The sequence below is a fragment of the Lynx canadensis genome, chromosome F1 (genome assembly GCF_007474595.2).
Source record: "Lynx canadensis isolate LIC74 chromosome F1, mLynCan4.pri.v2, whole genome shotgun sequence".
In the NCBI taxonomy this organism is placed as follows: Eukaryota; Metazoa; Chordata; class Mammalia; order Carnivora; family Felidae; genus Lynx; species Lynx canadensis.
The window spans coordinates 10,315,669-10,331,707 of record NC_044319.2 but is presented as its reverse complement, the minus strand read 5'-3'; the positions used below and the strand labels follow the sequence as shown (position 1 = coordinate 10,331,707).

The 16,039-nt window shown below is 54.3% G+C and overlaps 1 protein-coding gene across 3 annotated transcripts in view; it reads right to left on the bottom strand.

Annotated features, from left to right (window-relative positions):
• The window catches only part of RCSD1 (RCSD domain containing 1), a 75,270-nt gene that overhangs the window by 20,289 nt on the left and 38,942 nt on the right, over positions 1-16,039 (bottom strand). For 2 of the 3 annotated variants that reach the window (XM_030301865.1, XM_032591855.1), the window contains exons 2-3: positions 1,561-1,662; positions 391-480 (exon numbers count right to left, since the gene is read on the bottom strand). In XM_030301865.1, coding sequence (XP_030157725.1) covers positions 391-480; positions 1,561-1,662 — 192 coding nt within the window. The remainder of the gene's footprint in view (positions 1-390; positions 481-1,560; positions 1,663-16,039) is intronic. The other variant, XM_030301868.1, reaches the window with a different exon arrangement.

Here is a 16,039-nt window from a genome sequence, read left to right as displayed (position 1 = left end):
GCATTCGCTCATGTGGCAATTCTGCCTTATGTAAGTGCTGCGTCTCTTTCCAGGTGTCTTTTCCACAAGGAAGGTCATATAAACCGGACCTGGAGTAGAACATAATACTCTACAGCACATTCTCTTTGTTGAAATTCTCAGTCTTGAGAAACAGTGCTCCTGTCCTTGACAGACCCTGAAGGAGGCTCCGTTAGAGAGAGCAGGAAGGAACCTGGTCTCCAAAGTAAAGAATTCTAGAAGCAGTAAGAGGAGATGCATCCCCCAGTCTGAAAGGGAGAAACTCCCTGCACAGGTGTCAAGGTCTGAATGTGTGCCTCCTGTGCCCCCTCCCGTCAGAAGGAGAAGGCAGACTCATGACCGGTGTCCCCTGAGTCCTGGAACGGCACTTACCTCCTCACCGTTCTGGCCCAGCTCTACCTTGGGGGGGAACAGGGGGAGGGAGCAGGGTGGTTTCCTTCTTGTTGGCTTACAGGCTGGTGTCTGGAGGGAGGGGGACAGACAGACACACAGAAAGAAAAAGAGAGAGAGGTAGTCAGGCAACAGGGAGGAAGAGGAGGAAGTGGAAGCTGGTTGAGGAATGTTCAGGGATGTCTGGAGGAGAAAAGATGTAGGAAGGCTTGCCTGCCACTAGCCATACACAGGAACTCTCTCCACCCGTCCACCCCTCTGACTCCCAGGCTCCCGTCCCAGTCCTGCTGCTGCTGGAGCCTGACTTGACATTCGCCGGCCTGAAACAACATCTCGAACCGATATCTGCTTCTAGCCTCCAGGCGCTGCCAGTACCCTAGACCAACACTAGCTTCTTCACCCTTTACGACATTCCTACAATGTCTAGAAATCAAGGACTGATTTTTCAGATGGCGAAACAAAAGCACAAAACACTGTACCTAAAAAAGCATGATAGCAGCGCCTTTGTCCCAAGGGGCCACCCCCCAACTTTGGGGTGCCCTTCCTTCATGTTCTCCTAAGGAGCTCTTCAGACCGCGTGGCTCCAGAAAATGTAGCCCAAATCTCCCCCTTTTACTCTGTCCTCTCCAGCAGGATACCTCTGGGGCCCACTGATCATTGGATCCCTGTCCTTCCGGATCCCTGGCTTCCTAGCTGAATGCACGTTCCTGTAACTCTTCTCTTCCTCTTCAACTCTCAATTCAGAATCTGTCCCCCTCTTGCCTTGCTCCTGATTCCTGGACCCTGGGGCAGGGCTGAGGATGGGCATTTCTTTATCCTGAACCAGTCTAGGCCTGGCACAGCTGGGCGAGATCTAAGTCTCCCACAGTGGATGATCGAGATGGAAATGAATCCAGGCATCCATCTTTCCAGCTCTCTGCCCTTTGTCTCCTCGCTCCGGGCCACAGTGTAAGCCTCACTCTGGTGAGGAAAGATCCTGCACAGGCCAGCAGCATGGCCACATTCCTCACATTCAGAGGGACCCCTCTCTGGCTTCTCTTCCTAATTTGGTAATTACCAAGCCTCCTCCCTCCCTCTCCTCTGGGCCTGACCCAGACTTCCCCTTCCTCCAGCCCCCTTCCGGAAGAGGGGCTCGGAAGACGCCTGACTCACCTCCTTTGCAGCGGCTGCCTGCTCCCTAAACCGCCCAGCCAGCTGGGCCACCGAGGGGGGTGCCGAGTCATCCACGTTGGCACTGGTCTCTGCCGGTCTTTCCTGGCAAACCAAGGGAAAGCAAAAGTTAACCAGCAAATCTATCCTCGGCTCTTCTCAGTGTTGTTACTGGGTGCCACACACAGCCCTTGTTTCGTGACCGTAAGCAGAGAAGCTGTGACAATGAGGTATTTTAATAGCATCTTGCAATTGACCCCTGCATCCAAGGATTTTAAAAATCATCCAGTCGGGGTGCCTGGGTGGCTCAGTCGGTTGAGCGTCCGACTTTGGCTCAGGTCATGATCTCGCAGTTCGTGAGTTCGAGCCCCTCATCGGGCTCTGTGCTGACAGATTGGAGCCTGGAGCCTGCTTCGGATTCTGTGTCTCCCTCTCTCTCTGCTCCTAACCTACTCGCGTCCTGTCTCTGTCTCTCTCAAAAATAAATAAACATTAAAAAAAACCTTTTTTAAATCATCCAGTCAACCACGTGTCGTGAATATTTAGGGTGTGCTCGGCCCTGGGTGTGGCTCTGGGTCCCGTCCCGAAGGGGAACCCAGGGGTCTGGGAAGCAGCGTAAGCCCTGTGCTCCTCATGCTGCAAAGACCTAGACTGAAAAGGGGCATGTGGAGAGGAGATGACAGGAGTCGCCTTCCTTTGGGCAGAAGAGGCTTTCAGAAATGGGGGCTGGCAAGATGCATTGGCAAGCAAGGCTTCAAGTGTATGAAACGGGGTAAGCAAATGCCCTTTATTCAACTTTTAGCACGTGTATATGTCTTGTCTTCCCTCCTTAACTGAATGCCTTGGACAAAGAAGCGTCCGGTACATATTTGTTGAATTAATAAATAAATGACAGGAGAAGCAGGTAGCACGGCCAGACCCCCTGGATTTAACCCCTGGGTGGCTCTGTCTCCCACTAGCTCAGTGACCTGGACGAACGCCTTTACCTTTCTGTGCCCTGACAGGGATAATAGTAGCACATCACTCGCAGGGTCTGCGGATTAAATGATTTACTGTCTGAAGGGCTGGGACCAGGCCTGGCACACCCGTAAGCGCGTTGGAAGATTTGTTTAAATTCCTACAGCAACGGGGTCCTTCCAAGAGCCCCTGTGATGATTCAGGTCAGGTACTTGACACGGTGCGTTTCTGTCTCCCCAGAAACTCATCGCTTTCCCTCCTGTTCTTTTTGCTGGAGAAACCACCTGGGCGATGGGCTTCTCCACGTTGGCTACGAGCGTGCCTGTGCCCCTGCCCTGCCACCAGCAAAGACCACTGCTTCCCTGCAGCCGTCCCTCCCTCCAGTGCCTCCAGGCTCCCCCAGGAGGCCAAGACGCACGCACCCCAGAACCGTTCACCCCCACCTGCCACTTGTCACCGCGACACGACACACTCGGTGAGTCAGCGAGTGCTGTAAAAGGCCGCCTCGCTTCTGCCGGCTTGCATGCGGCCCCCATAGTAATTTTTTAAACATCCCTTCTCGAGACATGAGGCTTCTGTGTTTTGTGACCACGTTGACGGCATTTCTCACACGGGTGCAAACGCGCCCTACCTTTTCCCCTCCTCATGGGTGGCCTGAGACTGGGAGGATCTGAGTGGCAGCTGGCCCAAAAAGTCCACTTCTCCACGGGGCGCATACTTCCCAAACACAAGGCATGCTCCCCCCCCCGCTTCCGGCGTCCCCACGACACACAAACACACACATGCACGCATGCGCGCGCCAAAAGCCCGTACATACGCACGCACGCATGCGCGCGCCAATACGCATGCGTGCCCACGGGGCGCATGCACTGCACATGCGCGCGCGCGCACACACACTCCTTAGGCCCTCCTTTTTTCTTCCTTGGTGGAACCTTCCTTGGTTTCCATAGGGGTGTCGCAGTAAATGTGTGTGGTTGTGCCAGACGCTGCCGGCTTGGGGCAGGGCAAACCCGGAGCCCACCAAGGAAAAGTGCAGTTAAGTAGATGGGGCAGAACTCTGTGAGGCAGGCTTTGTTCAGAGACGGGCAAGAACTGCTGGGACCACGGCCCTTCAGATCTGAGAACAGGCTGTTCGGGAGGAAAGACCAGTCCGTCTTTACGGTTTCCGGCTGTGATTCAAGGTCAACCCCATTCCAGCCTAAACACCCGATGCTGACTTCGCATAAAGATGTGAAAGGATTCACCTCTATTCAAGATGCCAGGTTCTCCGTAATGCTGGGGAAAAGCGGGGGAATCTGATGCCCACTCCGGGAGGGGCCCGCTGGGCAGAGGCACACGACTCACACCTGTCTGCCTTCCACGCGTGCCACGATAGGGGTCGTCAGAGGGGAACGGCTCGTCCTTTGGGAACAACGGAGAGGCTTCGGGCACAGTGTGATTACTTGGGCCGCTCTTGGCAAAGACGCCAGGCCGATCAGTTTGTCCATCTGTCTAACTTCCTGCCCACGTAACAGATCAGTCTCTCTGTCCGTTGCTATTTATTGCTCGGGGTCCTGCTGACAACGTACTTTACCTCAGCTTCGAAGGCACCCAATCACTGGTGTGCAGGAAGATACATTCCAGATAAAAATAGAGCTGTACAGGAATCAAAAACTCCTCCCTAACTTCCCTGTCTGGAAACTGGGCTTGGCCAGGGGCTCAGAAGTGAGAGATCTATGAGGCTTCTGGAAGCATTTAGGGCTTAAAAGCTGGGTTGAAGGAAAGATTTTAATACACCCGAGTTTGTTTTCCTGGAGCCCAATGAATGACTTTTCTTTAGAACGTCTAAGGACTCCAGAGCTGGTTGAAACTGTTACATCCACTCACCACCCGCCCCTCGTCAGATTCTTTCTCTTTTTTTTAAATATTAGATATAATTTATTGTCAATTTGGTTTCCATACAACACCCAGTGCTCATCCCAACAGGTGCCCTCCTCAGTGCCCATTACAGTCTCTTATTCTCAGTTGTAGAAGACCGCCTTCTCCTAGCTAGCCCACTGAAGCCCAGAAAGGGCGAGTAACTTAGCCAGAGTCACACAGGAGGAAGCCAAACAATAATCTGTGCAACATTCTACTCCAACACCCGATAACCCAGCAAAGGATATTAGTTAAGTAGTATAATTTGTGAAGGTGTTTTGAAAACTAAAGTGCTATACAAAGAGTGAAATTATTATTAGCCACTGGGTTGCACAGGTGCAATGGAAGAAGCATGGCCTTGGAGGTGGACAGAAGCCAGTGGCTCAGCCCGTCTGAGGTCCTGCCTGGATTTCTGCCTTGTGACTCTGGCAGGTACAACTACTAACCTCCTCCAGGGGTCCAATGGCACACCACCTCAGGTCCAGGTTAGTGAGCAACTTCACTAGCTTTCTGTCTTGGCGCTGGGGCTGGTTTGGTAAGGCCATGCTCTCGCCTGGACTGAGAGCCCTTGCCTCGTCTCAGACTTTCCTGGGACCCCTCAGCCTCCCCCGGATTAAGTGTTCTTTCTCTGTCCCTAAAATGTCCACAAAGTATTTAACACAGAGCCTGGAACATAGAAAGTCTTGTTGAAGGGTGCTGTCTTTCTCCTCCCCACATCCAACCCAGCCTGCAGTCTCAGGGCCTGGGTACCTGTTCCCAGGGTCACTGACACACTCTGGGCCGTGTCGGTCACGGGACCACCCCGGCCTGCATCCACACTGAGTCTTAACCACTGCTTAGACCTCAGCTCATCCTTTCTTCTTGGGCCAATCTCTAGGTCTTAAATCTGTCCCTTTGTGTCTTGCTTTAGATGACACTCATTTCCTCGGACTGTCGGTCTTCATTCCATTTTCCTGGGCCCAGATCTTGCTTACCAAGCCCTCCCTGCTACCATTCCAGCCCGGCTCTGCCAGCCAGCTTGGAAACCACTTCTGTGGTTCCTGTCTGACTTTGCCTAGGCCAGAAAAAAAAAAAAAACAACCACCTCTGGTGTTTACTTTCCATTTCTATGGGACTTTCTTCTGAGAACTGAGGAGCCCCTGTGTCTGGACGGCATGGAACTTCCCCCAAGCTGTTGCCATGTTGAGTAAATACGATTTGCATGCTGCCTACGATCCACATAGTGGGACCTTTGTGTACAGGTCCGAATTGGGCTCTGCCCACCTCCCTGGCTCTTCCCCTGTTTCTCCATCCTCCACCTTGGCCCAAGGTCTAAGTATCTGACAGTGTCTGGGCCTTGGATTAGGGAAACAAGGCACCAAGGGAGGCCTCTTCATCTGTAGCTTGGGAGGAGAAGCAATGAGGGGGCTCTGCCTGGGGGCTGAGGAACCCCTGCTCTTGGCTAAACGGAAGGTTCTCTTGCTCACCAGAAACAGGCCAGACACCCAGAGCCTTGAAAATATAAGGTGTGCTTGCTTCTTTGCACTTCTAGATCTACAGGGGATCTTAACCCGGTCATTTAAGGGATCTGCACTCTTCCAACAGGACCATACTTAAACCATCACTTCAAAGGGATCAACAGACAAGTCTCTCTGGGATGCCACAGTGGTTCCAGAGTCTTCCTTTACACGCTTACCTTATATCCCTGACACTTCAGTTCACCCCAGTGTCCAGCCATTACCATCCGTGGATGATGCAAACGGCACTGGACCGGGAACCAGATGGGCCCATTTGACCCGCCTACGTACTCAGGACACCTGCTATGTGGGAAGCACTGTCCTTAAGAGCACTTGACACATTTCCTGTAATGCTCACAACACCGCTGCCAGAAGAAGAAACTGCCCAGAGTTGCTATTCAAGTTAGGAAGGGCCAGCCCCACAGTTAGCTAGATTCCAAAGCTCTAGCTCTTTCCGGACCAACATGCTAGATAGCTCTAGACCCTTACTGGAAGGGTTATCTTATTCAGTCATTAATATCTCAGTCTGCCATCAATCAATATTTACTGTTCTAGGCCCTGGGATATAATAGCAAACAAGGCAGGGTTCTTGCCCTTATGGGGTTGCTATTCCAGTGAGGGAAGCAAACAATGAACACACACTCAGATAAATAAGGGAGCTTGTTAAATGCTAAGGAAGAGAGGAAATAGGGCACTTTATCTCTGGGGGGTGTGGGAAGGCATTTATGAGGGAAGACATCATCCGAGTTAAATCCCAGCTGAGGAAAGGGTGGGGGGAAAAACTCTCCTGAGCAGAAAGCACAGACAGAAACGAAGGCTGAGGGCCAGAGCGAAAAGCGTGGCAGGGACATGTTGGATACGTGAGACGAGGGGAGGTGAGGGCGACAGACAGCCTGGGGCCTGCCATGTGGGAAGCAATCTGTATTTTATTCTGAGGGAATGGAACGCCATTTGGAGGGTTTCAAGGACGGGTGTGACCTGGGCCACACATAAGAGGCTGTCTGTGGAGGACGGATGAGAAGTAGAAGTGGAGACCAGGAGGAAGGTTCTGGCAGTGGTCCAGGTAATGGTGGCGTGGCCAGTCTTGCAGCAGGCAGGGGGTGCGAAAGGGTGCGCTGGGAGTAGGACAATGAAGAATTATTGATGCACCAGGTCTAGGACGCAAGGGACGAGAGTGGCCAAGGACGACTCCCGGAAGTCTGATTTGGACAACGGGACTCAGGGGTATTGTTTCCTGGGTTGGGGACGGCTTGTTGGGGAAAGAAATGTGACTGAGGGTAGATGGGGGATGAACAGGTCTCGCTTGCTCCTGAAAGTCTGGACTGTCTGTAGATACCCAAATGGAGACACAGTGCAGGGAGCCGAATGGACACCCACATCTGGAGCTCAGAGGAGGCATCCAGGCTGGAAACAAAACTCATTAGAGATGGTATTCGCAGTCACAGGACTAGATGAAATCATAGGATATACAGAACAGGGAAAGGAAGAGGTCCACAGACGGAACTCTGGGCCACCTGCTCATCGGCGCTGAGCTGGCTTCGCTCACAAAGGTGGGGACACTGCTCCTGGGGCTGCAAGGCCAGCCCTGCAGACACTTCCCTGCAGACTGCAGACGGGAGGAGTGGGCGCCGGAAGATTTCTGTGGCTTAGGTGACAGAAGGTAAGAAATCCTGGAATGTCACGGCCAGAAAAAACCTCGTGTCCTCCACCCATGCTGCTGGCTCCCCTTATTCCTCGTTTCTTGAGCATCTGTAGATACCACAGGACGCGCTGGGATAACGGTGGCCCTGACAGAGGAAACAGCCTGTTTTGGAGGAGGTGGGAGCGGAGGGGAGGTGAAGAAGGAGAACAGCCACGTGACGAGGCAGGAGAATGGGAGCGGATGTGAACGCTGATCAGATATTTCACATAAGGGGCGCCTGGGTGGCTCGGGGGTAAACATCCGGCTTCGGCTCGGGTCATGATCTCACGTGAGTTCGAGCCCCACGTCGGGCCCTGTGCTCTCAGCTCAGAGCCTGGTGCCTGCTTCAGATTCTTTGTCTCCCTCTCTCTCTGCCCCTCGCCCTCCCCCTCTGCCCCTCTCAAAAATAAACATTAAGTTATTATTTTTTTAAGCCCAACAAATATTTCGTATAAGTCTAAAAAAGTCCCCAATATCCCCTCCCTACCCACTTATAGGCTTTAAGGATCTGAGAATAGCAGGTGCTTGGCCTCTGAGAATCTCTCCCAGGGAAAACCCAGGTAAAGTACTGTGCTTGTGGGAAGAGCAGGCCCCTGACCCGAGGAGTGTGTCCCTCCTGAGGACCTTCAGGGCTTCCCATTTCCTCCCAGGATGTGGTGCTGTGGCCCAGCAGCATAGACAAGAGTTCAGCAGCCCTCGATGGGCAGGACGCCGTGCCGACTGCTCTCGTGGTCTCAGAATCAGTGCAGCCCACAGCCCCAGGTGCCTGGTGGCTCATCCAGGTGGGCTTAGTGGCAGTGGTGCAGGCAGGGCTAGGGTCTAGGTGCGTCCCAGGTAACAGCAGGGACAACAGAGAAGAGGGACAGAGATGCTCGTTCTAGTGCCATTATAGAGACAGGACCTTAAAAAATGTAATTTGGGAGACACGGTATGTTAAATTTCTTTATAAAGACCCGTTAACTGTTGGACAAGCATAAGGAAAACATTTCTTTTGAGTCTGATGCGGTTGGCAATGCACAAGGACAATTTGATAGAAGTGGGAGCAACTAATTCAGAGTCAGACCTGGGTCCTAGTCTTGGCTGTGACGTGTGTTGGATGCGGGCCTTTCTGACCCTGAGTTTCCTCATTTGTAAACAGAGTTGCTAACACCCGTCAGCCTTTGCTCCAACCCAGTGTGCAACACGTGCCCTGTCTTCCGGAGGCTGCACCGTCGTTTTCTCATACACACCAGCAAGTGGCTGATAGCCCCAGAGTCCCCACGAGATTCAGAATCAGCCTGGTCTATTCCAGGAAGCGTGCACAGCTGACTATGTTATCGCGCTTTCTGTGGGGCAGTAGAGCACACGGCTCAGGCTTTGGGCCAGACTGCCTGGGTTCAAATCCTGGCTCTGCATTCACTAGTTCTGTGGCCTCGGACAAGCTACCTTAAGCTCTTGTGTGCCTCAGCTTCCTTTCGTGCCTCAGTTTCTATCTGTAAAATGGGGGATGATGAGGGTAGCACCTATGATACATGGTCACTGGAGGGAGTTGATGAGTTCATGCACGTAAAATGCTCCGAATGGGGCACGGAATGAAGTACGTGTTCCAGAACTGTTAGCTATTACTGAACGCTGGCTGTGGGGCTAGCGGCTCCCCTAAATAGGCCAAGGGATGTCCAGGGTCTCGTCGAATCTACTCTTGCCCTTCCATTCCCTCTGGGTCACGGAAGCCTCAGGGGGAGCCCCAGCTGGCTACCATGGGCTCCCGCTGCTTCCTGCCATCCTCAGCTCGAGGGTGGGCTGTCTTATCACCTAGGCAGCCTCCTAACACCCATCACTGGCTGTTCAAACCATCGCCGAGCAACTGGCGTGCACAGGAACGCGCGATTAAAAACAGTAAGCGAAACTAAGCTTAATAGGGTGGCTTTTAGGGTCATGACGTAGGTCCCAGCTGTCCAAAGCCCTGTCAAATCAAAGCAGCTGGATCAGACTATCAGATGAACGTTGAAGACGTGCTGCTTGCTCCGTGAAGGAAGCCGGTCACCAAAGACCACGTGTTGCATGACTCCGCTTATACAGAAAGTCCAGAGGAAGCAAATCTTTGGGGACAAGAGAGTAGATTCCTAGTGGTGGCAGTTACTGTGTCGTAGATTACGACAGAGAGCAGTGGTTGCTGAGGGCTGGAGGGGAGGGGTAGACAAGGAGGGGGGGGGTGCGTGCCAAGGGGCATCTTCTTTGGGAGGTGATGAAAATGTTACAAAATCGACCGTGGTGATTGTTGCACGACTCTGTGAACACACTAAAAACCGTGGAATTTCACCCTTTAAATGGGTGAATTGTGTGACACGTAAATTCGCTCTCAATAAAGCCTGTTGGTTTGGGAGTGGGAGAGGCCAATGGAGAGAAAGCAGCTCTGTTTCCACGTTCCTGACTTCCCTTCCTTCACGGTTGGCCTCCTCTACCCACAGGCTCGGGCTTTCCCAGGCTCCCAGCATGCCTTACGGCTGCAGACCTATCTAAGGAGTCTCTCCCAACTTGCTGCTGGAGGGGCTCATTATGCAGTCAGGTACCTTATAGGTTTGTAAGGACGACGGAATGAGTTTGAAGCCAAACACCCAGCAAAGAGCCTGACACTTAGGGGGGCACTCAGTCCACGGTCACTCATTTATTTATCCACTCCGTGAATATTTATCGAACATCTATCATGTGCCCAACACTGCCTCAGTGTGGGGATATAAAGACGAAAGCTCGTGGTCCTGGCGCTCAAGGAGCTTCTTGTCCAGCTGAAAAACAGAGTAAGAAAACTACCATAATGCAGAAAGACCGCGGCCGCAATTGGGAAACGTGTGTCGCTGTGATAGAAGCTCGGGACTTAAGGGGACTTAAGCCACGTGGGTGACTCAGGGAAAGCTTCGCCGAGGAAGTGATGCTTAAGCAGTCTGGAAGGCCGGCAGGGACGGAGGGACCGGGGGATGGCGGGGGGGGGGGGGAGGGAAGAGGCCTCGTCGGGCACAGGGGACCCACTGGCAGGTGCAAAGTGTCAAAGTGTGGAAGACTACGTCTTGGGGAGACTTTAATTGGTTCAACGTGGGCTAAGCAGAAGGGGGGATAGAAAAGAGGTAGAGAAACAGAAAGCTGTGGCTTGCCCAGGGTTGAGGCGTCTCCACAATTTAATTCAGGCCCTAGCGTTTCCCCGTTAGCTGTATTGGCCCTGGGCAAATCTTGATTTCTCCGAGTCTCGGTTTCATCTCCTCTACAATCAGGGTGATAATCCCCGTCTCGCTGTGCTGGGATGAGGAGGATGTGAGATGATGGCCACCAGAGCCAACGCTGACTCCGAGCTTCCTCTGTGCTAGGCTCGTACCTCGGCACATGGGACGTGAACGATGCCAGCCGCGGTACTGAGGCTGCGCTACGGGACGTGGACTTTCTTCCCGAGGCTGGGGTGAGCTAATAAAACATTCTCATGGGGAGCTATCGGATTTGCTGTTTAGAAGCGTCCCTCTGGAAGCAGGTGGTACAACAACATGTGTTTCCATCCCTTCTGGTCCTTGGGCAGCTGCCGCTCTGTGAAGGTGGTGCTGGTGGAAAGGGAAGTGTGTTTCCGTCCCCCTCGCCGCCTCCTTCGCTTTTCCTCCTTCTGGTGTGATTATAGCTTGTTACCACCTAACACGGGGAGCTCTCAGAGGCTTGCTGGTTAGGGACACCAGGTAGGTCCCGAGCATGATCTCGGATCGGTCCCTTTCTTGTGTCACTTGCGCTCCCGAAGCCTCAGCCTCCTCGTCTGTGCAGGGAGAATAATGCCCGCCTCACCTTCCTCACGGGAGAGTCGTGAGGCTCGGAGGACTCAAGGAGGAGAGGAAGCAGAGATGGCCAGGACAGGTACTGTCTGCACCCCAGAGTCTATGGGCTGCTGGGGAACAGAGATGGTTAAAACGTATCTAACGTGTGATGGATCTGCATGGTAGGGAGAAATGGGCCCCAAAGACACCCACATCCCAATCCCTGGAATGTGTGGCTATGGTAGGTTCCGTGGCCAAGGGGAATGAAGGGAGCAGGTGGAATGAAGGTTGCCGATCGGCTGCCCTTAACATAGGGAGACTGTCCTGAATTAGCTGGGTGGTCCCAGTGCAGTGACGAGCATTCCTAGATGTGGCAGAGTCGGGTGAGAAAGGGGGCTGCTAGCCGGAGTGAGGCTGTAAGGAGGGCGTAACCCACCATCCCTGGCCCTGAAGACGAGGAGGGCGACAGCTGAGCCGGGCAGGCAGCCTCAGAGCTGGAAAAGGAGGGGGTTTCTCCCCCGGAGCCTCCAGAAGTGACACAGAAGAGACCCATTCCGGACTCGTGAGCGCCAGAACCGCAAAGCAACAGACTTGAATTGTTGAAGCCACGAACTTTGTTACACTGGCCGTGGGAAAAGAGCGCGAGCCGGCAAGTTCTTGCTGAGCACCCGCTGGCCGTGTGTCTGGGCTGCGGGATCACAGTGCTGAAAACGACACACCTGCTCTCCCTGGAACCCACGTTTGGGGGGGGGGGACCGGCAGTGAACAAATGAACGAGTGGATGTATCGTATGTGAGTGGTGCTAATGCTCTGAAGGGTTAGCCTGAAAAGGGGGCGCCGGGCACTGCTTCTGGGGCGTGATCACAGGAGACACCCCTCCCCCAGAGGAGGAGGGGGATGAGGGGCAGGGGGAGGATGAAGAGGAGGAGGGGGAGGAAAGAGGAGGGAGGAGGTGACTCTCAGTTGAGGACGCTGTGAACTGAGGACACCATCCTTCTGAGCTGGGACCCGGTTCTAAGGGCCATGCAAAGTCACGGGAGGGTTTTAAGCAAAACCATTGGATTCACTTCTGTGATCCCTGTGGCTGAGAAATGGCTGGGGACAGGAGCCCGGTTCGGAAGCTGTTGCCATTGTCATAAAAGGTGAACAATGAGCATGTTGACAAGCCACTGCTGCCCACGGGGCCTCTGGCCAGGTCTGGATCTGCCAGGGCGGCCGGGAGGTGCGTTCGGGGAGGCTGAGTGCGGGGAACAGCGGAAGGGGCAGGAAGGGGGCGAGATCCTGACAAATGTTGAGGGACAATGGCTGGGGGCAGTGGCCAGGATGAAAGCGAGTCTGGTGACAGGGGGTCCCAGGGTCTTGAAGGTCGGGAGTGTGCAATCTCGGATGTACAGCTGTTAGATGTCTAGCGTTATCTGGCTCCCCCTGCGATCTGCACCTTGAGTAAAGGCTATGAGTGCAAGCAGCAGCCTTTTATTTTTGCTTGCTTCCTTCCTTTCTTCCTTTCTCACCTTTATTCATCTTTGAGAGACACAGAGAGACAGCATGTGAGGGAGGGAGGGGCAGAGGGAGGAGCAGAGAGAGAGGGAGACACAGAATCCGAAGCAGGCTCCGGGCTCTGAGCTGTCAGCACACAGCCCGATGCGGGGCTCGAACTCACGAACCGCGAGATCGTGACCTGAGCCGAAGTCGGACGCCTAACCCACTGAGCCACCCACGCGCCCCTATTGTGCTTTCTTGAGGGGTGAGAATCCCAAGCGTCTACGGCCCACCTTTCGTGGGTAAAGGAATAGCGTCAGGCCGCAGAGTTTGTGGGTTCACCGGCTCAGAAGATGTAAATGAGCCCTTACCACACGGCAGGCCCTCGGCCAGACTCCAGGGGTTTGTGGGTGGGCGGGCCAGTGGGGCGCTTAGGGCTGCCGGCCTTGCAGGAGAGTGAGGACCAGGACTCCGCAGGGGCAGAGACCAGGGCTCAGAGGTGGCCGTGAGCAACACGTCCATCCGGGATTCAGTGGCTGTCTTCAGGATGGCTTTACAGCCGTAGGGCTGGAGCCAGCATATTCTGCCGACCTCAGGAGTCTGCCAGCCGAGGGAGTCTTCCCAGACTGGCAAGGGACAGGACTCAAAAGCACTTTGGGAGAAAGGATTCCCACCCAGGATGGGTGCCTGTCCAGGTGGTGCGGGGAGGAGTCAGGATCCTGCCCACGTCTCTGGCGGACAGGGGCTCCCTTTCCAGAGAGGGGAGCCCGGGGAGAAGAGCTGGGTGGTGAGAGGCAGGGCCAGCCCCAGGAGCGGAGGGCTCTCAGGAGGGGCAGGGGTCAGCCCCCACACCCCCCCCCCCAGCTCCCGCAAGTGCCTGCCGGGGATTTCTGGAGTCTGCACCCTCGGTTTGAAACCTGGCTCCTGCTACAAGGTGAGCTGGGGTGCAGAGGAGCGGCGCCCCCCCCCCCCCCAGCCTTGCCTGTCGGGCGGCCTCTGAACAGCTCGGCTTCTTGTTTTTGTTTATAATTTGTAGGCCAAAAGGGAGTGTTTAAAAGAACTGACTCCGCATAGCCGGCAGGGCTGATCTGGTGGGTTTTCCCCCACCGAGGCCGACAAATCAACCTACGATCCGTGGCTCTCCAGTGAGTTCAGAAGGGCCCTGTCTCACACTGCTTAGTGCCGTAACAAGGCCCGTTTCACTGAGAGCCCCTCAAGTCTGAGGTGCGGGGTGGGGCCCGGGGAGCCACCCCCGGGGGTCATAGCCGCAGCCCCCTGGGGGCCCCACACGAGAACCTAATTAGGAGCCATTCCTGCTTCCGGGGTGAGCGTGGCAGCGAGCATGTGTCCTGGGGTCCGGGACATTTGTCCTTCAGGCCGCAGCAGAAAGCCGAGACATGCCTTCTAAGATTAGAACGAGTCACCCAAGGACCCGGGCCTGCCTCCCGGTCAGCTGCAGCCTCTCCTGTTACAGCAGCTCCCCTGCCCTCCCCTCCTCCCTCCACGTCTGGGGCTGGACTTTTAGCAGGGAGCCCCTGAGGACGCTCTGCAGGTTGGGTCACCGCAGGCGGGGCGCACGGCCGGGCCCTCTGCTCCCTCCCTGCTCCCTCCCGTGGTTTTACCACATCTTGGCCTCGTTCATTCATTCATTCATCCGTCCATCCATTCTTCCTGTCCCTCCAGGCCCCGGGCCAGGACAGAACAATAAACTAGTTCTTCCATAACGGAAGCTACAGTCTAGTGAGGGAGCCATGAGTTCCACGGTCATCATTATTCTTACCCCAGTTGATTGTTCACCAGGGAGGAGAATGATACCCGGGGAAAGGACAGGGAGAGCAAGTGACAAGGGGACCGGACCCAACGATCGTGTTTAAACTGAGCTCTGAAAACTAAGCAGAAGGGATGCGAGTGAGATGCGGTGGGGAGGGGAGGGGGTGGCCAAGAGCATTCCAAGGAGAGCTGACGCAAAGGCCAAGAACCGAGAACAGGTGTTTGCAGTAATGAAAGGAGGCTGGAACTCAGAGAGCTTATCAAATACCCACAGTTTTGCAAGACTGTCTCCTTCTGCTGTAACCTCCGAGCACAGGGACCATGTCTTATTCAAGTCCCCATCCCCTAGCCCATTGCCTGGCCCACGTTAAGTGCTCGAGAAATGCCAGTAAATGAATGAATGAAGAAACGAATGACGCCACGGTACTAGCCAACAGCACTGGGCTGACATTGTGAAAGCTTGATAAATATAGATCAGGACCTTGGAGTGAAAATGGAAACAAAGTGTCAGCCAGGGTTGGCTCTGGGCATACCAGAGCTGAATATTTTCATTAAGGCTCATTGACTCATCCAAGGTCACTGCAATCATAACTGGAGGGCAAGGAAGGGGCAAGGAATGAGATCTTCCTTGCCCAGTCGAATACTTAGCAGCCTGACCCTCCAACCTCTGCTTGGAGCTGGGCAATCCGTTATAATTTCATATTCCCATTGCTGGCATCTGTCGTCTCCAGTTTTAACAACCCAATCTATCCTCAAACATGACCTATCTAAAACATCCTTAAAATCTGTCCATTTCTTTATCTTAGAGTGGTTGAATCTTTGTGCTCGCCTGTCGATATTTTCGGACGCGTTTCACCAAGGAGCAGACTGAGGCAAAGGGAGGCACGGGTCCCCTGCCAAAGTAGAATGGCGTCTGCCCCAATGGATCTGAGGCCCACAGCTCTGCCCTGACCTCTGCCACCGTCCTCCACACCTTTGCTGCCCAGGCCGCTCTCGGCAGGAGTCTGTGATCCCTGATGCGTCCTAGAGGCCCCATACACGGGACAGGCTCCACCTGCCCTGGAAGCCTACCCAGCTGGGAGGGGCCGGAGGTCTTGAAGCTCTTATTTAATGATCTTTCCCATCTCCTCTTGCCACATCCTTCAAAGAAGAGAAAAGAAAACCACCTGCCTGAGTTTAGTTGCTTCACTTGAAAGGTCTATTGGGTTTTATAGAACAAAACTGCTGGCTTCCTTGGCCTGAAAAGGGGAGACAGGAAGGGTGGGGAGTTTGGCCTTCAGCCTGCAGAGGCTGGTCGATGGCCACACCTCCCTTTCTCCTCTACCCTTCGTTCCAGCTGCTCCCTTGGGGCCTGGTGGGAGCGGTCCCTCCAGGTGCTGCTTGACAGCATTCCAGGGCAGCAGCCCCTTGTGAGTGCAGACCTGCGTGCAGTGACTGCAGGG